Genomic DNA, 23,314 nt, shown 5'->3' with positions numbered 1-23,314 from the left:
TCAGAAGAGGTGTGTGGGGCCCCTGGTTTGTAACAGACTCCTCCACACACATACTCAAGGGCAGAATGGCTGCTGGTAGAGACACTGATTCCTAAGTGTGGAGGCCATCCATAGCCACAGTCATGTCACTAGATTCTGAGAGATCCATGGTGACCAGCAGCCACATGGACCCCGTACTTGGCCCTCCAGTGGAGTGCAGTGAGAGCCAGAGGATAGCTGGTGTCCTGGGGAAAGGAGCCTGGCTTGGGTCATTTGGGGGACATCTGAGGACCCTTCGTCCCTTTATCTCACCTCTTCCTGTAGACCATTCTGGGCTCTTCTTGTACTCTCTGTTATTGTACAGAAAGGGAAACAGAGGCCCGAGGGTCAAGCACTGTTCCTGCCCCTCCTCAGGGGCAAGGTTCCACAGGGCAGCATTTGAAGAGAGAACAGAATGCCAGGAGTCCCAGGTCAGAATGGACGTAGAGCGCCCGAGAGGCATTTAGAACAAGAGAGGCACTCCTCCGCATGGAACACACTTGTTGTCATTTCTATGAACCCTTGGGTTATTCCAGGAAAGAAGGTACCCAGGAGCCAGGGACACCTGCGGGTTGTGAAGTATATGGAGGTTGGTTGCTGAGGGTCCGGGATATCAGCCAGCTTCTGGGGAGGGGAGAAGGTGAGTTTCTGAACCTGGGGATGCGGAACCAGGAATCAGGTCATGCCAGGCGCCCTTCCAGGAAGCCACAGGGCTCTAAGCCACTTGGACCTGAGAAATGTCACCTCCTCAAAGGAGCAAGCGGGGTGGGGGAAGCCAGAGCGGGGAGAGGCTTAGATTGTGGACAGGATGGCTGGTCCGCTGCCTGGTGGTCCCCAGTCAGTGAGTGGAGGTGACTGCGTGGACAGGAAGGCTGGTCCATCCGCTGCCTGGTCGCCCCCAGGTCAGTGAGTGGAGGTGACCGCAGGGTGGTGATCAGCTGCCCTCTTGTTCTTTGTCCTCACACAGCAGTTCCGAGGCAAGCCTTTGGCTGTACTCAGGGTCCTGAGGAGGGAACACCGTCATCCCTGTGCTTCTCCCAGGGCCTGGCTAACAATGCCTTCCAGTGTCACCCTGCCAAGTGCTCTGGGGAGGGAGCCCCCACTCTGTTTCTGCCCCCTCGGGATAGGCCATACAGAGGAGACAGCCAAGTCAAGCTTCCCAGAAGGGAAAGAGGGCACAGCACAGGCAAAGGCCAGCTGTGGGGGTCTTGGCTGTCCTCCTGGGATACTCAGGAGGTGGCAGGGAAGAGAGCTTATGTCAGCAAAAGTGGCCATACAGGTTTGGTGGTTTGTTTTCCTTTTTTTTTTTTTTAACTTAAGTCAGGAACTCAAGTAGCCCAGGATGACCTTGAACTTCTGTCCCTCCAGCTTCTACTTCCCAAGTACTAGGTTATATGTGTGCTCCACCGTGCCTGGTTTATGTGGCACTAGAAGAGAACCCAGGACTCCCAACTGAGACACATCCTCAGCCCCCTATAGGCTGTATTTTAATGACAGGATCCATGCACTCCAGGAGGAAAGTTGCTGATGTGTCTGTGTCCTGTCCCCCATCATCGATATCCCCCCTTCTTTGAGGTTCTTCAGATGGGTGGGGGTAATCAGGCTGCCTTTTCAAGGCTTCCCTTCACAGCCGGACCTGGAAAGCATCAGAGCTTGTTTAACCCCTTCTTTCCCAAGTCCCCCAACAGCCTGCACTGCCTGCCGGGTATCTGTGCGTCACACACATGTGCACGGTGTTAATAGCCATGGAGCTCAGTGTGTGTAGGTGACAGCATGCACGTGCCGGCATATGCGTGCCTGTCATGGGTGGTCAGAAGTTAGCCCTCGCAGCCCTGCATGGACCCTCAGCAGCCATGGCCTGAATCAGCCCTTCCTGGTCCCCCTGCAACTCCACTGAGACCCACGCCAAGTGTCCAGTGGATATCCATGCTGCAAGTTTATCAGTCCATCAGCACCCTCCCATCTAGGGGTTCTGGGGACATAGCTCAGTCACTAAAGGGCTTGCTGTGCAAGCAGGGGGGCCTTGCTTGGTTCCCCACACCAATGTAAAATGCAGGACATATGGATGCCAATGCAGGACATCAAGTGTGCATTTGTAACCTCAGCATAGGGAGGCGGAAACAGGCGGATTCCTGGAGCGCCCTGGCCAGCCAGCCTGGCCTAACTTGTCTAGGCCAATGAGAGAGAGAGACCTGGAAAAAAAGCCAAACCGATGGTCAGCTCCTGAGAAACAACACTCAGGGTTGTCCTCTTTTGATGTGCACACACATGTGAGGGTGTGAGGCCACTGCTATTTTCAGTCATCAACCTGCAACGTGTGTGTCCATAATGTCACACTGCCCCCCCCACACCTACACACCCACTCAGCTTTGCACATTGACTTCTGTAAGGTTGAGAAGGGGATGCGGTTATTGATCAAGTCTTGTCCAGGGAACTATCTTGTTGGCCCCTACCTGCTACCTGAAGCCCACCCTAGGCTGCAGCAAGCCTTAAACACACCTTGTATATAAATCTCATCCCTCACCAGTGTGTAGGATGGTAGCCCCAAGTCCTCATTTGTACACCTGGAAAGGAAAATAGCATAACTGTTGAAAGATCTGTCCTGGGAGGCGAGCCTTCAGGCTGTGTTCTCATCTGTCTGGCCTGGGGTGGATGTGGGGGTGGGGGAAGGATTACTTCAGACAGGACACTGGGCATTGACAGGCTAACAGTTCCACATCGTTAAGGTCAAATTGCATCAGCGGGAAGACCTTTGGTTCTTGTGGAATGCCACTAACCTTTCAAAGCCACCTGGCTTTGTGTCTTTGGCTGGCAAGGAGACAGGGAGGGTCAAGTGCCAACCTCTGAGGACTGGTGGTGGTTCCCAGAGAGGATGACTAAGTCAGTGACGTGTGTGTGTGTGTGTATGTATGTATGTGTATGTACATGTACACACACACACAGCACACCCGGCATGGGGCTAAGACCCAAACTGACTGACCGGTGACATGCCTTTGGGCCCAGGGTGGGTACATGGAAGTCCCTGGCCAGCACCAACTGGCCTTTAGACTTCCTGACTTAGGAAGGGCCCTATGGGGATCTAAGGGTTCCCCTGCCCATCCAGCAAACTCCCTGCTCATCTCAGCTGGTCTCCTGCAGTTCTGAGAGCTCAAAATTACCCTAAGAGTCAAGACCTCATGCACTTTTATACTGGAAGTTCCTTGGGTTGAGAGACTTGCTCCAAGGGTTCTGAAGATGCTGCAGAGAGCTTTCGTGTGGCTGTGGCTATGAGGAACACCAGACCATCTACCTGAGAGCTACACACAGGCAATACACCCTTTCAAACATTTTGGGTACTCTGACCACGGATAAAGGCCTGAGTGTGGTCCAAGTTCAACCTCACTTTGCTCGTGATCAGATTCTAACCTCCCCAGTGTGCCTGGCCTAAAACTCGCACAGACCCGCCTGTCTCTGCCTTCTGGGTGCTGGGGTTAAAAGCATGTGCCACCACAACTGACCCAACTTTGTTTTTATCCCTCACTGGCTGGTAACTCACCAAATAGCTAGGATGGCTAGCCAGTGAGCCCCAGGGATCCCCTTGTCTGCCTCCCCAGAACTGACTTTTTAAATGCGGGGCCTGATGATCAAACTCAGGTCCTCATGAATCCAAAGCCTGTGCTTTAGTCATTGAGCCTCTCCCCGCTGCCTATAATTTATTTCTTAAAGAAACATATGATTATTTATCAGGGGAATGGGGTGGGCAGTATATATGCCACAGAACGTGTGGAGGTCAGAGGACAAATTTTAGGCATTGGTTTCCTCCTATCTTGTTGGTCCTGGTTGTTGAATTCAGATCTTCAGCGTTGGCAGCAAGTACCTTTTCCAGTGAGCCACTGAGCCACCTCACTGGCCCTTTTATTTAACCCTTGATGATGAGGTTCTGACAGCTGGTACACATCTCTACCCACACCTCAGCTGGTCCCCTCCATCCAGAACGCCTCTCTGTGACAGACCCTTTATCTCTGTTCTACAGGCAGACGAGAGAGCAGGAGACGCCGCCTGACTTTTTTTATTTCTCTGACTACGAGAGGCACAATGCGGAGATCGCTGCTTTCCACCTTGACAGGTGAGTGTTCTTGTTTTGGGGGGGTTGTTTTTTGTTTTGTTTTTGTTTTACTCTTTGGGTGTCCGCCATCCATTTCCAAAATAAATACATGAAGACTTTCTTGTTTGTGAATGCCCAACCTTAGCTTGGCTTGTTCCCAGCCAGCTTTTCTTAAATTATCCTGTCTACCTTTTGCCTCTGGGCTTTTACCTTTCTCTAGTCTATATTCCTTTCTTTCCTTCTAACTCCATGGCTGACCTCTGGCATCTCCTCTCCTTCTCCTTTCCTCGCTCTTTCCTCTTCTGTTTATTCTCTCTGCCTGGCAGCCTGCCTGTTTCTCTCTCCTGCCTAGTTACTGGCCATTCAGCTTTTTATCAAGTGTTTTAGACAGGCAGAGTAACACAGCTTTACAAATGCAACATAAAAGAATGCAACACATCTTTGCATCATTAAACAAATGTTCCACAGCATAAACAAATGCGACACGTTATTTTTATTTTTATTTTATTTTATTTATTTTTTTTATTTTTGGTTTTTTGAGACAGGATTTCTCTGTGGCTTTGGAGCTTGTCCTGGAACTATCTCTGTAGACCAGGCTGGCCTCAGACTCCTAGAGATCTGCCTGTCTCTGCCTCCCAAGTGCTGGGATGAAAGGCATGCGCCACCTCCGCCCGGTTCTGCCCAGTGTAACACTTCTTAAACTAATATTCCACAACAGGTGAGTCCCGTCCCTTCATACCGCCAAGAGCCATCCAGACCCAGGTTCATCTGTGTATCCATGCTTATCACTTACAGAGAGGCCTGGCCTTAGGGATCCATGCAACCACCATCGTTATCCCCACAACGGCTCCATGCTAAACCATCACAGGTCCATCAGAGTGTGGGGGCGTGGGGGTACACACAGGGGTGTGCAGGCTTGCACTGGAGGACCTCGGGCATCATTCAGTCAGAATCATTCGCTGGCCTGGATCACCCCACATAGACTAAGCTGGTAGCTGTCCGGCTAGTGAACCCCAAGAATCTGTCTGTCCCAGTCCCTCGGTGCTGCGATTACCAGCGTGTGCCACCATACTTGATTGCTAGATAAGGAACTCAGGCTACGTTGTCTCCCCAGCCTCGCGTACTAATCCTGGACACCAGAAAGTGAGGCTACAGGAGAGCCAGCCACTCGTACCCTTAACCAGAGCCAGCCTGCCCTTGTGACATTTATGATCCTGGTGGGCCCCAACCCCCTTGCACCCAGCAAGAAGCAGGAGCAGATGGCAGATACATTGGGAATAAAGGGGAAAGGAATGAGGGCAGAGAGAAGTTCTGGGCATTGTGGGTTTTAACAGATCACCTTGGAGGAACTGGTGTTTCAGGGACAACAGGTGGGACGTTCTGTCCCCTGTCCCTTAAGGGACAGCCCTGACCCAGCAGAATCTGGTTCACTATAGACTCCAGGTGGCCCTGCCTGTGCCCTGAGGAGCTCTTCATGGGCCTGACCCTGGGGTCTTCTCTGAGGGGGTACAGAGGTACCCCTGTCCAGGCAATAGCAGAGGGATAAGACTCTGCATTCAGTCCTCGAGACCCTCCAGACTGCACCACAGCCGTGGCTAGACACAGGTCTTAGCTCACTGTCATGGGGCTGGCTAGACTACAGAGACCAGGTGCTGTCTCAGACCCTCGAGCCAGAATCTGCTTTCTCACTGGGAGACTGGTGTAGATTGCAGACGTTACCTGGGAACTAGAAATCCCCAGACGTTTAAGCGTCCTGAACCCATAACTCTATCCCATGAGGTTACTCAGGTTACCACCTTATAAGCCAGCCACGGGGCTGGAGAGACGACTCTGTCAGTAACGCGCTTGCACATGGGGTCTATCCTCAGAACCATTTGAAAAGAGGGCATGGCGGTAACACTCCTGCTGTTCTAGGACTGGGGAAGTAGAGATAGGAGGATAACCTATCTGGAGCTTGATAACCAGTCAGTTTAACTCAATCAGTGAGTTCCAGGCTGCTGAGTGACCTTGTCTCCAAAAACAAGGTTAGCGGGCGCCTGAGGACTGAACTCAAGGTGACCTTATACGCTGCACCCACACGTATGAACCCACATACATGTGTACCCACACATGAAGACAGAACCATGATGCTGGAGGTGGCATGATGCTGGCTGCAGCTGCCCTGTGAAGCCCTGGGGCCCCTCATCACGGGAATGTAGGCTGTCCTGCCCCTTCTGTCCACCTGCCCACAGAGGACAACTCATCTCTACATCCTGTGTCAGCAGGAAAAAGCTAGCTAGCATCGAACATCTCCATTTAATTAAGCAAGCGGCAATGTATGCAGAAAGAGCCCCATTAAGAGTGGGTAATTTAATTTAATTCCCTTTTAAATTTAGCCCTGGAATGAGGGCACATTGTAGTTATCAGGCTGGGCCAGAGTCAATGAATGAGACATAGAGGCTTCAATCCCTATAGAGTGCACATCGTCTTGGCATGACGGTTCTGGGCTGTGCTGAGCCCAAGGGCCTCGTGCGGCAGATGGCTGGAGAGTGAGGGTAGAGCATCTGGCCTCTGTGGACAGTGAGAATCAGCCCCGGGAGTAAAGACTCCTTTCCCCCACCTTCTCCCATCAGGATCCTGGACTTCCGCAGAGTCCCTCCTGTGGCTGGCAGGATGATCAACATGACCAAGGAGATCCGGGATGTCACTCGGGACAAGAAGCTGTGGAGAACCTTCTTTGTGTCTCCAGGTAACCTTGCTGAGGACGGGGTGGAGTGGAAGACTAACGCGGCTTAGGTCACGTGCTGGCCTTGGTCAACTCTAAGAAGATTAGGGATTAGGTTACTCTTCCTGTGGCTCAGATAAAATGTCCAGACAAAAGTGCCCTAAGGAAGGAAGGATTTATGTGACTCACAGTTCCAGGGTCCAGACCATCATGGCAGGGAAGGCGTGGCGTCAGGAGCGTGAGGCGTCTGGTCACGTGGCATCCACAGTCAGGAAGCAGAGAGAGATGGATGCTGGTGCTCAGCTCACTTTCTCCTTTCTATTCAGTTCGGGATCTCAGCCCATGGGTTAGTGTTGTGCACATTGAGAATGTGTCTTTTCACCTCATTTAACCTAATCTAGAAACTTCTTTATAGGCATGCCCAAAGGTGTGTCACCTAGGCAATTCTAGAACCTGTCACATTGACGGTCAATATTAACCATCATAGACATCATAGGATTCATCCGTGTAGCAGCTTTGTCCACTTAGGGTAGTCATACAGCCTCCAGTGGGTGACATGTATGTGTACCAATCTGCAGACATATGGTCTCTTAGTGACACCTTCCTGTGCTCATACAGAGGAGTTTCCATTGTGGTCCAACTGTGCATCTAAGTTGATTGATTGATTGATTGGTTGATTGATTGATTGGGTTCTTTGTTGTTGCTGCTGCTGTTAGGGTTTGATTTGGGTTTGGGGAGATGGGCTGACCTGGAACTCATGTATACCAGGCTGGCCCCCAACAATCCATTTTCCTGCTTCAGCATCCTAAGTACTGGGATTATAGATGTGGGCCACCATACCTGGCTGTTGTTTTTTTTCTCCTTGAACTCATGGTCCTCCAACCTCAGCCACCAAAATGCATGATGACAGGTCTGTGCCACCATAGCTGGCCTGCTGTATATTTTTAAAACTCTAGTCTCTCTTGAAAGCCTCTGGTAGCCTGGTCAGCAGAGCCCTGTTCTCACAAACCTTTCTAGATCAGAAAACAGCCAGAGGGACTGTCACCTGGAGATGTGTCAAGCAGCCTTTCTCTGCAGATGTAACAGCTGGCCACAGATCTCTGGTGCACTGAAGGTCACCACTGGACACCCTGCATGCCAGGGAGACGTGTGTGGCTGGGGGTTCACACTGACTAGACTTCAGACTTCACACTGTGAACCCCACACATGCACAGAAACTAAGTCATGTTGTGCTTATCTCTGCATGGATGTTCTAACCCTGCTCTCTGGGTTTCCCTGTGGTCCAGGCCTGTGACAAGCTGCTTATCTCAGGTCTCTCTGCAATGCCCCTTCCACCTACTGTGTTATTATTTGTTGTTATTGTTTTTTATTTGGGGGTAGAGTGTGGCATGTGTGTGTTTGTGTGTGTATAGTGTGTGAGGGATGTATAGTGTGTGTGTGGCATGTATGGCATTTGTATGTAGTGTATTTGTGGTATTTATGTGTGTGGTGTATTATGCTGTGTGTGTGGTGTATGTGGTATGTGTGTGTTTGTGTATATATGTATGGGGTGTGTGTATCGTATGTGTGTGTATGGAGTGTGTGTATAGTGTGTGTATGGTGTGTGTGTGGTGTGTATGATGTGTGTATGTGTGGTGTATGTGTATGGGGTGTACATCTAGTGTGTGTGTGTGGTGTGTGTGATGTATGTGTATGGGGTGTACTGTAGTGTGTGTGTGATGTTTATGATGTGTATGCGTGTGCATGTGTGTAGTGTGTATGATGTGTGTGTTGCATGCATGCGTGCGTGCATGCGTGTGTGTGTGTGTGTGTGTGTGTGTATGTGTTCGAGTTGACCTCAAAGGAATGACCTCAGTACACTACTCAGTCTGTCTCCACTCTTACTGAGCCAGGGTTTCTTTCTGGACCAAATTCTCACCAATCCCTACCATTCTAGCTCTCCAGTTGTCTTTGCCTCCCGAGTAATAATGCTACAAGTGACCTTCATCCCAATCCAGCATCTTCTAGGGCTCAGGACCCCAGGCCTCATGTTCGGCAGTAAACAGCTTGTCCACTGAGCCATGTCCTCAGGCCCTGTTGTGTTACTGAGATGGGGTCTCATGTGGCCCAGACTAGCCCAGAACTCTCTAGGTAGCAAAGGATGACTTGAATCTGGAGCTTCCTGCCGTCGTCTCCCAAGTGCTGGCCTGCCAGGTGTGTGCGGCAGCACCTGTTGTTTGTTTGTTTATTTGTTTGTTTGTTCTATATGGTGCTGGTAATGGAAACTGGGGCTTCATCCGTGCTAGCCAAGCCCTCTGCCAGCTAAGCTACATCCCAGCCTGTTCTGTCCTATATATCCCGTGCGATACATTCTGAAGATGCCAGAGGTCCCATAGCCATCCCGCAAAGCAGACGAGGTGGGGGGTGGGGGTGCAGAACTGCTGTCCGCGCTCTCCTGATAGTGCGGGCAGGAATTCCACCATGCCTCACACCCCTGCAGTTCCCGCAGATCATCCAATTAAGGCCGTCATTAGCTTTATCTGCAGTCTCAGAGTCGCACAAAAGCCGACCTAAAAGCTCTGGCTTGTCGTCTCCGCAGATCGGCTCTTGCGGCTCTTTTCTGAGCTACATTCATAAATGTGTCAGAATCGAGGCCGTGACCCCATGCCTCGCTGAAGCTCTGCTTCCACCAACCACCAACTCAGATCTCATTGATAAGAGGAAATAGGGGAGCTGGCTAAGAATGCTTACTGCGTAAGTATGAGGGTATGAGTTCACATGTCCCCCCACAGCACCCATATAAAGGCGGGGCATGGACCCTCACATGCCTGTAACCTCAGTATGAGAAATGGAGACAGGAAGATCACTGGGATTCCAGTTACAGTGAGAAACACCCAATGTCCGTCTGTGGCCTACACACATATACACACACACACACACACACACACACACACACGGAAGGAGGGAGACTTCCTTGAATAAGTGGAGACACACATTCATCTTCCCTTGGTCCCTGGGACTCTCTATCAAGAGCTGGACAATTCTAAGTGGAGAGTCTCTGGGGTTAGCGGTGCTAAAAGTAAATCACTCATAGTTGCTTGGGCCCACGAGACAGCCTGTGCTGTAGATAGGAACTTTCCCTGAAAGGGCTGAAACCCACCTCAGACTGGGGCCACTGTGTTTCTGCTGAGATTCCCACCTTGCCCACTGCCTGCCTCCGCTGAAGGGACTGGCCCTGGTGACCACTCACTTCTGCAGCCCCAGATCTTAGCATCTAGCCTTCCACTGCTTACAGGGATTGACCACCATACCCCCGGCTCTGCACACCTTTCAGGCACCTGGGCTGATCTGAAGCCTGACTTGTGCCAGAAGGCCTCACTGCTTCTTGTCCTTTGCTGCACCGTTTAATCCAGTTTGTATGTGCACTCAATCACAATTGTGTGCACTCCTTCATGGTTGTGTGCACTCAATCACAGTTGTATACACTCATTTTTATGTGTATGTGTGTACTCATTCGTGTTTGTGTGCACTCATGTTTGTATGTGCTCATTCATGTTTGTGTGCACTCACTCATGTTTGTGTGCACTCATTCATATAGGTGTGTGCACTCATGTTTGTATGTGCTCATTTATGTGTGTGTGTACTCATTCATGTTTGTGTGCACTCATTCATGTTTGTGTGCACTCACTCATGTTTGTGTGCACTCATTCATATAGGTGTGTGCACTCATTCATGTTTGTGTGCACTCATGTTTGTATGTCCTCATTCATGTTTGTGTGCACTCATTAATGTTTGTGTGCACTCACTCATGTTTGTGTGCACTCATTCATGTTTGTGTGCACTCATTAATGTTTGTGTGCACTCATTCATGTTTGTGTGCACTCATTCATGTTTGTGTGCACTCATTCATGTTTGTGTGCACTCATTCATGTTTGTGTGCACTCATTCATATAGGTGTGTGCACTCATTCATGTTTGTGTGCACTCATTCATATAGGTGTGTGCACTCATTCATATAGGTGTGTGCACTCATTCATATAGGTTTGTGCACTCATGTTTGTATGTACTCATTCATGTTTGTGTGCACTCATTCATGCTTGTATGTACTCATTTTTGTGTGTGTGTGTGTGTGTGTGTGTGTGTGTGTGTGTGTGTGTGCTCATTCATGTTTGTATGTACTTGTTCAGATAAGTATCCTACCTCAGGTTTTAAGTCCACCCTGTTTTTTTGAATCAGGGTCTCTCACTGGGACCTGGGGCTCACCGATTACATTAGGCTGGCTGGCCAGTGAGCCCCAGGGGTCCTCTTGTCCCCACTACCCCAGCACTGTGATGACAAGCACATGCAACAACATTCAGCTTTTTAAATGTGGCTTCTGGGGATGGACTCAGGTACCCATGCTTGTGTGCCAAGACCCTTACTGACTGAGTCGTCTCCCCAGGCCTGACTGCGGCTTTAATTGTGCTTTTCGCCCTGTTCTTGGAGGTGGCACTGTTTAGTAGTGGCTGACCCACAGCCGTTCAAGCCCCAGCACTCTGTTTTCCGCTCAGACCTCCATCCTGAGCTCTCAAGGGAGGACAGGAAATAAAGATAATCCTGGTCAGGTCAGGCAGGGGTCTAAATGCCAGTCGCTCAGTTGCTTCTGAGAACACGCCCTTCTGAGGCCAGGCAGGCTGGGTGACGTCACTCACCTAGGCCGCCCACTAGGCAGAGCTGCTGGCTCAGCATCCAGGCTGGTGGCAGGGGTCATCCCCTGCTGCAGCTGTGAGCCCAGGTGACACAGCCCCCAGAGCTCTCAGACAGCATGTGGATAGTAGGGCATGGGACGTCCACAGCTGGGGACACAGAGGGACTGAACTCTACCTCCTGACAACTGGTGCCCATCTCTCTGCCCACCAGGCTTGAGCCACCACACCCGGCTTACAGTGCTCAGATTTTTTTTTAATGTGGGAGGGTCCAGGTGCCAGGGCAGCAGATCGGGAGTTCTCGGCACATCTGTTACCTTCTCCTGCTTCCCTGGATGGGTCTGTGATGGAGGTGTCACCTTTTATGTATTCGTGTGCTTGTCTGTAGGTATGTGAGTGCGTGTGGGAGGTGTTTGCACGTGTTGCTTACGCATCTGCAGGCAGAAGCCAACCTCAGCTACCATTCCTCAGGGACCTTTAACCTTGTTCTGAATCCAGGGTCTGTCTCTCCTGGGCCTGGAGCTCACTGAGTAGGCCCAGGGAGCCTTCCGTCTCTATTACCCAGTACTGGAGCAAGTATGCACCAAACATACCCAGATTGTTTTCTTTCTTTCTTCCTTCCTTCCTTCCTTCCTTCCTTCCTTCCTTCCTTTCTTTCTTTCTTTCTTTTTTAACATGGGTTTAGGGAATGGGGCTTAGATCTTCATGTTTTCCAGTAACTGCTGCCTCCCTGGCCCTCTGTGTAGTATTAAAGATGCCATTTACAAAGCTGGATGTTCTAATACAAACATCTGTGAATTCCCTCTACCACCAGGACAGGACCCTCAGCCTCCTGCCCCTTGCCAGACCATGCTGCCGTCTGTCCCAGCTGGGTCCCTGTGCTCTCTCTGCTTTACCTGGCTCTGTGACTTGGCACTGTGATCTCAAGATGTGAGATCATGTCACCTCAAATGTCAAAATTCATAACAGTCTCCGTGGAGCTGGTTTGCCACCTCCAGTTCGGCTCTTCACCTGCTGGTGTCATTGGGTGGATCCAGTTGAGGAAATCACCCAACATGAATTGGAGGAACGGGGGCTTCAGGAGAAGGCAGAAGCGGCAAGTTAGGAATTTACTAAACTGTTTTCTGTGGCCCAAGGGCCCCAGCAGCCCCTCCGAAAGATGGTAGACAGCTCACGAGGGTATGTGGGGTCCAAGCGCAGTCATGGGTGAGGGCTTCTGAGGTAGGAGCCCACCGAGGTCACCTGCCGCAGGGCCAGTATCCTGTGGGCTTAGTCGTTTAGAATAGTGCAGGGTTCTGGACTTCGTTTGTTTTTCGTTGTGTTTGGCACACGAACACGCACAAGTAGGTGCATGCAGAGCCCATTGGTCAGCATGAGGTGTCTCCTTCAATCTCTCTCCACCTCGCACTTTGAGACAGGAACCTGGCACTTACAGGTTAACCGAGGCTGACTGGTCAGTGAGCTGAAGGGATCCAACCATTTCCACCGTCTCTAAAGCTGACGTCACAGGTGTGAGCCTCAGTGCCCTCCTGTTTGTTTGTTTTTTTTTTTTTTCTAGGCAAGGTTTCTCTGTATAGTCTTGACTGTCCTGGAACTCACTCTGTAGACCAGGCTGGCCTTGAACTCACAGACAGCCACCTGTCTCTGTCTCCCGAGTGCAGGGATTAAAAGGCTTGAGCCACCACACCTGGCTTACAGTGCTCAGATTTTTTTTTAATGTGGGTTCTGAGAATCTCGCTCAGGTCCTCATTCAGCAAGCTCTTTCCAGCTGAGCTCTTCCTGGGGCCCTGTTAGCTTTTAATAAACAAAAGACTGAACTAAATACTCATCTGAGCAGACGAGCTGCATCTTTGTTGGTATGGAGCTCCTTCCCGTCCTCAGCAGGGGACCTTAGCTGATGGCCCTGCATGCAGCATCCCTCACTGGGTCTACTGGTGAGCCCCAGCTGTCACGTCTCCTCCCTACATCCCCCTGCAGGTGCTGCTCCGATCAGCTGGCCCAAGCTCCTGGTTTGCAACTCACAGGGAGGCTTGCCAGTCAGTTGCAAGTTGTTGGTTGTCCCCCCTCCCCCCACTGCATGAACCCCAAGAATCTTCCCTGGCTGTCAGGGCCCCCCTAAGGTGGTTCATCCGGCCTGAATGCTTCACTCTTGACATTCTGCAGAGCTGGGTGTCAACGGCCACTCTAAAACACAGCCACCTCCACCTATCTGTCCCTGCCAGACCGCATTCTGCCCCATCAGCCAGATTTCTTCTGAGAACGTTCCAGATGTCTGGTTTCCTCTGAAGCACAGGCAGGGTCTTGGAGGCAGCTTTGATCTTCCTTTAGAAAAGCCAGGTCTGTTTGGGTTTGCTGTTTCTGCTTTGCTTGCGCTTCTAGATCCTTCCGCTGCCAAAATTGCCATTGCTGCGGCTGAGAGCTAAGTACAGCGGGGAAGTCTTTGATCACGGCAGACAGACACCCTTATACTTTGGAGCAGCTCTGTTCTGGGTCCGTCAGGGGGTGCGTGCCCCTCCCTTCCAGGTGGGGCAGGCCTCAGAGGGGCCTTGGGTAAACTCAAGCCGGGAGCCTGTGAAAACTCCATCCTGGGTGTGGGGTAGCTCCTGGGGGTTCAGGGAGGGCAGTTGAGGGCCCCAGCATCACACAGCTGAGAGGCTAGGCTGGGCCTCTGAAGCCCCCAGCTCTAAGGAACACATTTCTTTGCTGTCTCTGTTTCTCCTGACACGTCTCGTACACCCTGTCCATCTGTGCCTACGCCGTTGGTTTCTGCAGGTCATCCCTGCCTCTGTGACACCAGGTTGTAGCGAGCAGAAGCAGGTTTCCTTTCTTCTTTCAACACGATAGGCTCGGAGCCCAGCTTAGGTAGGGCCAGCGGGCTAACAGAGGCATCCAATTTCATGGTTCTGGCCAACAAGAGATGGGATAGAACTTTCTCTCCTGGAGACCTGTCTTTTGCCTGCCTTCCACTGCTTCTCTGCCCTAGGCTGGGGTGGGGGTGGCTCAGTTGCGGGCAGCTGGCTGAACTGCATCAGCACCTGGAGCTGCAGTAGGCTGGCCTCCTTTTGATCCTTTCCACCTTAATTAGCAGCACTGACTAGGGAGGGGTGATGAGCCCAAGAAGGGAAGCGGAGAGGAGAGGCAGTGAGCCTGACCAGCCAGGACTTGCGTGCGCACGGGTGTGTCAGGAATCATAGATAACACATGCCCCCCTCCTATCCCTACCCCTTCCAGACCTGCTCCTGGCAGTTCTCCAGCCTCCATCCCGACTGATGGCTGTATGGCCTAGGTGGCTTTGCAGAGTCAGTTTTATGAGTTGTCCCCCCCAACCCCGCACATGTGCATGCACGTGTGTGTGTGTGTCTTAGTTCGGTTCTTATTGCTGTGAAGAAACACCATGACTACGGCAATTCTTATAGAGAAAACATTTAGTTAGGGTGACTCACAGTTTCAGAGGTTCAGTCCATTATGATCATGAAGGGGGAAGCACGGCAGCGCGCAGGCCGACGTGGTGCTGGAGCTGGGAGTGCTACGTCTTGCAGATAACAGGAAGTTCACTGACTGTCACATGGATGGAAGCTTGAGAAAAAGACCTCAAAGCCCACCCCCACAGTGACACACTTCCTACAGAAGGTGTGCCCTCCAGTCTCCAGGTCTGGATTAAAGGCACATGCCCTACGGTCACCTCCAACAAAGCCACACCTCTTCCAGCAAGACCACGCCTCCTAATAGTGCCACTCCCTCTGAACTTATGGGGGCCACAGACATTCAGACTACCACAGTGTGTGCTCCAGAAGTTGACATCAGGTGTCTTGCTCCATGTCTAGCTACCCACGTCTCTCATGGAACCTGGAGCTCCCTGATGGAGCTAGACGGTCTTCCCAGCGATCTCCGGGGATCTCCCTGTCTGAACATCCCCAGCACTGAGGTTCCAAGCATCCGCAGTTGTCAGGGAGGTGGCTGAGTTGGTCGGCTGCTTACCTAGCACAGACGAAGCCCTGAGTTCCTTCCCCTGCACCACATAGACCAGGTGTAGTGAAGCAAACTGGCAGCCTAGCACTTAGGAACCGGAAGCAGGAGGAGCAGAAGTTCAAGGTCAGAGGCTGGGGAGAGAGCTCAGTCTAAAGCACTTGCCTTGCAAGCCCAAGTACCCAGCTCAACTCCCAGACTCCATGCTTAAAATAAATAATAATAATAATAATAAATAGATATAAATAAATTCTAACTGTGGGGTCACACTTGCAATACCAATTCTAAGGACGTGGAGACAGGGGGCTTCCCTGGTACTTGCTGGCCAGTCAGCCTAGCCTGCTTGGCGGTAAGCCTAGCCTGCTTGGCAAGTATCAGGTGAAGGAGAAACCCCCATCGCCCAAACAAGGTGGACAGTGTTCTGAGAAATGGCGTCTGAGGTTGTGTTCTGAGATCCCCGCACACGTGTGTATACATACATGCATGTGCCCACACGTACAAGTCCAAGTTCATCTGTTCCATAGTAAATTCAAGGCCAGCCTGGGCTACATGAAGCCCTGTCTCAAAAGCAGAAAAAGAAAGCCAACTGTTTCCTTTCTCTGGTGTTGGCTGATGGTGTCTGGGCAGCTTCTTTCCTGTGTGAGCCACACAGGCTTGAGAATGGGAATGTTTCCATATGCCTCGCATGCTGGGAACCCCAGCTGGAGCAGCTGGGTCAGAGCCGATCGCACGTGAACCCCTCTGACAGCCACTAGGCTGACTTCCAAGCGTCTTCATCATTTGATGACCCTGCTGGGATCCCAGGGCTCTTTACCTCCTTCACACATGTCACCATATGGCCCTTTGGTCACAACCATCCAAGAGGTTCTCACTGTGGGTTTGGTGTGAGTCTCCCAGACGAACGAGCTAACTGGATGTCTTCCCATGAGCTTTATGACTGTGTGTGTGTGTGTGTGTGTGTGTGTGTGTGTGTGTGTGTGTGTGTGTGTGCGTGTGTGCGTGTGTGTGTGTGTGTTGTGCATGTTCATCTTTGGGAGCCTTCTTCAAGCTCCTTCTTTTTATTTTCCTTCACCTTTACCTAGAACTCACCAAGTAGGCCAGGTTGGCTGGCAGACAGGCACGGGGTCTTCCCGTTTTGCCTCTCCATCTCTGGGATCATGAGCATGCGCCATCGTCCCCAGGTTTACATGTGTGCTAGGGCTAGAACTCAGGTCCTCCTGGTTGTAGCAGCCTTTGCACTGATTTCTGCCTGTCCAGACTCCATTTGTCTGTCTTTGGAACCTGACCTGCTCATGTCTTTGCCTGAGTAAGTGGTTCCTTTCATGGCTAGGCTGTATGTGTTCTTTGCAGGTAAATAACTAAAGTTCTCTCCCTCGGGTGTCTGATTGGCATTTTCTCTACTCTCAGGAGCCTGGATGGACCTGAGGGGATTGGCATGTGAGCAGCAAGTAGCTCTGGCAAGGGTCTGACTTTGATTCCCTGTGGCTGCTCTGAGGGTGTTCCGGGGTATGGGATCTGGGGGCCATGGCAGCCACTGGGTGACAAGTCCTGGCTGTGAAGACAAAGGTGCCTCTGGAGCAGCACTGTGGGCGCTTCTAGGAGTGGTGGCCACTGACTGACTGAATCTCCCCTTCTTCAGCCAATAACATCTGCTTCTATGGGGAATGTTCCTACTACTGTTCCACGGAGCATGCCCTGTGCGGGAGGCCCGACCAGATCGAAGGCTCCCTGGCGGCCTTTCTGCCTGACCTGTCGCTGGCCAAGAGGAAGACATGGCGGAACCCCTGGCGTCGTTCCTACCACAAGCGAAAGAAGGCCGAGTGAGTCAGGCACCCCTGGGACTTAATGGGCCGGCTTCTGCCCACTGCACAGCCAAGGACACAGGGCCTGGAGGGGAAAATCAGTAGCTCAGATTCAACAGCAGCAGCAAGGGTAGTGTGAAGGCAGCTCAGCTTGAGCCTCTGTGAGAGTAGCAGCCGTGTGTCTTGGTTACTCGTCGCTGACAAAGATGGTTTTGGCCCCCAGTTTGAGGGAGCAGTACGTCATCATGAGGGAGGCATGGTGGCAGAAGCCCGAGGTAGCTGGTCACCGTCAGGAAGCAGAGAGAGACGAGGATGTGGATGCTGAGCTCGCTTTCTCTGTTTTATTCAGCCTAGGACCCCAGCCTAGGGAATGGTGCCGCCCACACACACTCAGAGTGGGTCTTTGCTTCAGTTAAAACTCCCTGGAAACACCCTCACAGAGACACCCAGAGGTACACGTGTTTCCATGGAGATGCTAAATGCAGTCAAATTGATCTATTAACCACACAGAGCTAGGAGAGGTGCTGACCTGCCACTGGGGTATCTCAAAACACAACCTCCCCCACCCCACCCCACCCTCTGCCTGCCAGGTACTAATAAAAAGCATGACATCAGCTGACAGTGCCTTAGCCCTGGTCCCAGCTAGGGCGGGAAGGATGACTTCATCATCTCCCAGGCTCCTGTTAATTCAGCCCCATAGCCTGTCCCAAGATGTGTCCCTGCAAACACTCCATCCCCACTGTGAACCCTCCTTACAATGTGTGAACCTACTGACCCAGGCTCTGCCGAGCCGGGAGGTGCCGAGCATCTGGCCCGGACCTCCCTCTTCACTCAGAAGAGAGACCCTCAACCTTGGTCTCATTATGCCCCCCTCTCCCCACCACAGATGGGAAGTGGACCCCGATTACTGTGAGGAGGTGAAGCAGACGCCACCCTACGACAGTGGCCACCGAATCCTGGACATCATGGACATGACTGTCTTTGATTTCCTCATGGGTACGTCCTGCAGGGTGCGCTGGCTGCCAGGAACACCTAGACACTTTTGACTGGTGTTAGGGTCACCACTTGGTGACCCACAGCTCAGGAGGAGCAGAGGCCTCTGAGCAGTTGTACGTGCTTATCCCTGCAGGAAACATGGACCGACATCACTACGAGACCTTTGAGAAGTTCGGGAATGAGACCTTCATCATACACTTGGATAATGGACGCGGGTGGGTCTTCTGTGCCCTTAAAGACCCTGGGAAGCCAGCCATCCCTCGTCCATGGGAAACCAACCTAGCCTGAGAAGTAGTCTCTGGGGCAAGGGAATCGCCTGAAAGGCCGGGTCTAGGACACATCAGGGTGTGCATTGGCAAGGAAAACTCCCACGGGGTGCCAGATTCGTGGTAGACCATATGAGTACTTCCTATCACTCCTTGGGGAAACTGAGGCCAGAGAGCCTGTGACTTGACAAGAAGGGCCAATAAGCAGTCAGTTCTGCCTGGGAGAGGCTATTACCCTCTGCTTAACAAGGTAGACTACTAGCCCCAGTTATAAAAACAAAGCAAAAACAATATTGCCAGTGCTAGACATGGCCAGGGTCAGCCTTGACATCGATGATCCTCAGGAGGTTGCCATGGTACTATGGCACCATGGTACTGAGAGGTGGGACCCTGCAGGGCTGGGCCCCTGTGCCCTGCCTGGCTTTCCAGCTCCTAGGGCTCTGATCGCGCTACCCTCTTCCCACAGGTTTGGGAAATACTCACACGATGAGCTCTCCATTCTAGCGCCTCTTCATCAGTGCTGCAGGTAGGAGCCCCTGGCTGGCCGGACCTCTTCCTGCTCAGCTGCCACCATCACTACCTGAGAGGCAGGGGGCAGAGCCTGCCCCCACCCATTGTAGCACCAGTGGGCAGGCATCCACAGACCGAGCCCATCCCACCTCACTGCCCATGACTCCTGCTGACCCCTCTCCTCTCAGCCTCATCTGGGTACCTCCCACCTATAAGGGTTCTCGCAAATGTAGACAAAGGGTTCTTCTGTCCTGCTCATTGCTGCTAAATTCACCCTGCCCACTTTGCACAGCCTCTCAAACACACACACACATGCGCGCGCGCACTCACACACACACACAACACACAAACACACACACACACACTGGTTGCTGGACATAGGCTCCCAGAGCAGATTACTTATATCCCTCGGGAGACACAGACTGTACCCGGTCAGGACCACTGTCCTGGTGAGCAGTCAGCCCAGTCTCGGGTCTGTCTTCCCGATTTGGGGTGCCTATTCTGTCACCTGCCCCTCTGTACAGGACTGTATCAATGTCTAGAACAGCAGGTCTCAACCAGTAGGTCACGATCCCTTTGGATGTCAAACTACCTTTTCATGGGGGTCCTAAATATCAGATATTTACATTGCAATTTGTAACAGTAGCAAGATTCTGTTATGAAATAGCAATGAAAATAATTGTATTTGGGGGTCACCATAACGTGAGAAATTGTATTAAAGGGCCACAGCATTAGGGAGGTCGAGAACCACTGATCTAGAATGACCCATTTTCATATAAATTAGACCCATGAGGTCTGGGGTCTCGGGGCCCCTTGTCCCCCTGTCTATCTCCCTCTGTTCACCTCTCTGGCTCTGTCTGTGCCTCTCTACCTCAGTTACCCATGCCCCCACTTGTCTATGTCTCCATCTCTGTCTCTGAGCTCCATCTCTTTCTCTCTACGTATCTCTGGCTCTCGGTGTCTCTGTCTTTTGTCTTCATGTCTCTATCTGTGTGTCTATCTATGTCTCTCTCTCTCCCTCTCTCCCTCTCTCCGTCTCTCTCCCCCCCATCTCTATCTCTATCTCTCTCCAGATACCACCCCGCCAGAGCCCCCACCCTATTTCCTTCACAGTGGTGACACCCCACTCTCCCCGCAGGATCCGGAGATCCACCTACCTGAGGCTGCAGCTGCTGGCTAAGGAGGAGCACAAACTGAGCCTGCTGATGGCCGAGTCCCTGCAGCGTGACAAGGTGGCTCCTGTGCTTTACCAGCTGCACCTGGAGGCCCTGGACCGGCGGCTGCGCATAGTACTGCAGGCCGTGCGAGACTGCGTGGAGAAGGACGGGTTGAGCAGTGTGGTGGAGGACGACCTAGCCACTGAGCACAGAGCCGCTACCAAGAGGTAGTGACCCGCACTGCCCTTGAGGAAGGAGCGCAGAGCCTAGCCACCTGTGAATTCAGTGAATTCAGATGGGACGGGTCATCCCCTTCGGCTGACCTGCGGCAGGGAGCATGGGGTCTCCCCTCGTGGCTCTGATAGGGATGTGTGGGCCTCTGGATCCAGCAGAGACCGGACAAAGCACTCTGGACATGCAGGAGAGGAACCTTGACTCGCTGTTTTGTACTTAACAAAAGGCTCGCACTCCCGTCGATGGAGATCCACCCAGGAGATCAGAGATCACCTCTGGACCACTTTGAGGACCTCCGGTGATGCGACCACACTCTGGCCCTCAATGACATCCACTTTCTGCTCTCCCTTCCCAGGGCCTCCTCCCTCAGAGGCTGCAGAGCTCCAGGGAGGGGAGGCTCGAATGGACATCATGGCCTGTGCGTGGGCAGATGAGGGCCCAAGAATGGGGCTTTGGATACAAATGACCAGCTATCCACTTGTTCGCTGCTGCACAGTAGCCAGGCCTTACACGTTGGCGGTGAACACTGCCTGCCTCGGCTGAGCTCTGGACAGTGGGTGCCAAGGCACTATGCAGGGCTCATGGTCCCAGGGCAGCAGGCGAACCTTGGGACATTTTTGTGGAGTAGTTTGCAGTGAGGTGACAGTGCAATAAAGATACAGCAAGTGTGTGCCATGACTCGATGGGGTGGGGCCTCACTCCTTGGTTCAGCTGCTCTCCTAGACAGCCCAACGGTGTGGCCAAGCTCTGCCCTTACGGCGTCTGTGTGACCGGGTCTTCAGCCTGATAGGGCTACAAAGGGAGCTACCTGCACAACCCCCAGTACATACGTAGGATAGTCAAGGCCTATGCTCCAAAGGGGCAGGGAGAAAGAGGTGACATGAAGTCAGCTATTTCCTGCCTCCGTCCTGCAAAGCTTGGGGCCCTGAGCCACAGTAGGTCCCCCAAGGGTAGCATCCACACAGTCCTACATAGGGTCATGATACAACTGAGCAGGAGTCATAGAAGGGCTTACCCAGGGGCCCAGTGAGAGCTGTAAGCCATTGCAGTGTTGGCATCAGGGTTCAGATATGGTTTCTATTGCTGTGAAGAGACACCATGGCCACAGCAACTCTTATAAAGAAAAAACATTTTATTGAGGTGGTTGACATTTTCAGAGGTTCAGTCCATTATCATCATAGGGGGACATGGCAGCATGCAGGCAGACGTAGTGCCAGAGAAGGAGCTGGAAGTGTTACATCTTGATCTGCAGGCAACAGGAAGTGAACTGAGACACTGAGTGTGGCTTGAGCATATAGGAGACCTCCAATCCTGCCTCCACAATGACACACTTCTCCGCCAAGGCCACACCCATTCCAATTAACTCATAACCTCTAATAGTGCCACTCCCTTCGGGGGCCCTTTTCTTTCAAATCACAGACCCCACCCCTCCTCTGCTGGAAGGGTCTGTCTCCTTCCAGTAAGCTGCTGCTGTGCTGGGCAGGGACTGGACCTCCTGCAGGAAGCAAGAGTCCAGGAGAGGACAGTGGCCAGGACCCTCTCTGGACCTGTGCACTCCTGAGTCACAAGAATGTCAAAAAACCTGCCTGCCCCTGTTCCAGGCATTCCCAGCTCTGTCATCTTGTGACCTGCTCACAAGTCACTCCGTGTGTGTGTGTGTGTGTGTGTGTGTGTGTGTGTGTGTGTGTGTGTGTAAGAGAGAGAGAGAGATGAGGATCCTCAGTAGTAATTCACAGTGGTGCTAGAACCCAACAGTTAAAGCCCTGATGCTCTCATATGTAATAGCACATGGCCAGCTGATTGTGTAAATACATATCTGTGTCTGAGTAGTTCAGGTTGTGTGTGTGTGTGTGTGTGTGTGTGTGTACAAGCACATGTGTGGGGGTGGGGCAGAGGTTGATGTCACGTTTCTTCCTCTGAGACCGTCTATCTTATTTCTCAGCACAGGTTCTCTCGCTGAACCTGGAGTTCACTCGTGTGGTTACACTGCCTGGCCTGTGAGTCCCGGGGATACCCTTACCCAGTGTGCCAACTCCAATGCAGACTTATAATAGGCAGGGTATAAGTGTTGTCCATGACCACAGGGGTCACAGGGCATCTCATCACCACTACCTCAATCCTCCCATGATCCTCTACTGTTAGCAAGTGTATGGGGCCCTATGGGAGGCCAGACTAGAAAGCCTGTCATTATCACTGGGTTACAGAAGTGTTAGAGGTAAGATGTGACCAAGTCATTAGACCTATGAGAATTGCAAATGGACAGACATCACCCAGGACAGACATCCCGTAAGGAGCGAAGGTATCAGGCACATCCCTGATGTGCACAGGTTGATGTCCAGCTCCTACTGTGACTGGCGGCAGGTGCAAAGGGTACATGAGGTCACACAGATGGCCCTAACCGGAGTGCTGCAGGTCCTTACAAAATGAGGTCAAGTCAGGTGTGGCAACTCACGCTGGTCATCCCAGCACTTGGAAAGCCGAGGCAGGAAGCTGGCCGGGAGTTCCAAGCCAGCCTGGGCTGGAGTGAGACCCCCATCTCAAAAATGAAACAAATCCGGTGAGCTGGCTCACTGAGTAAAGGTATGTGCCACCAAGGCTGATGACCTGAGTTCAGTCCCCAGGACATACATGGTGGAAGGAGAGAACAGAGAGTGAGTTTGGGTGCAAATGGCAGGACCAGATGTTGAGCAAAGACAGAGTGTGTCCAGAGCCTTGGTGCCCACTGAGAGTGGTATGCCTTCCCTCCCTGTGAGAGAGTCAAGAGGTCAGTGAGAGGGGGCATGAACGCAGAGTCTTCTGCCTGCTAGCACCTGCCATACCCACTCCAGGATAGCAGGGATACTCAGGCTGGTACAAAACCCAGGCTGTGGCCTAGGGTCAAACACAGATGCTCCGCAGCTTGGGGCCAGTCTTC

At 52.1% G+C, this 23,314-nt stretch overlaps 1 protein-coding gene across 1 annotated transcript in view; it reads left to right on the top strand.

The window, feature by feature from the left end:
• The window catches only part of Fam20c (FAM20C golgi associated secretory pathway kinase), a 54,279-nt gene extending 33,209 nt beyond the window's left edge, over window positions 1-21,070 (top strand). Inside the window, exons 4-10 of the mRNA XM_075975006.1 lie at window positions 4,031-4,123; window positions 6,715-6,830; window positions 17,075-17,255; window positions 18,124-18,233; window positions 18,367-18,448; window positions 18,966-19,025; window positions 20,148-21,070. Coding sequence (XP_075831121.1) covers window positions 4,031-4,123; window positions 6,715-6,830; window positions 17,075-17,255; window positions 18,124-18,233; window positions 18,367-18,448; window positions 18,966-19,025; window positions 20,148-20,397 — 892 coding nt within the window. The 3' untranslated portion in view covers window positions 20,398-21,070. The remainder of the gene's footprint in view (window positions 1-4,030; window positions 4,124-6,714; window positions 6,831-17,074; window positions 17,256-18,123; window positions 18,234-18,366; window positions 18,449-18,965; window positions 19,026-20,147) is intronic.
• Window positions 21,071-23,314: the final 2,244 nt, after the last annotated feature.

Source organism: Microtus pennsylvanicus, chromosome 1 (assembly GCF_037038515.1).
Source record: "Microtus pennsylvanicus isolate mMicPen1 chromosome 1, mMicPen1.hap1, whole genome shotgun sequence".
Lineage (NCBI taxonomy): Eukaryota > Metazoa > Chordata > Mammalia > Rodentia > Cricetidae > Microtus > Microtus pennsylvanicus.
The sequence above is the reverse complement of the archived record's forward strand: the minus strand, read 5'-3'. Positions and strand labels throughout refer to the sequence as shown.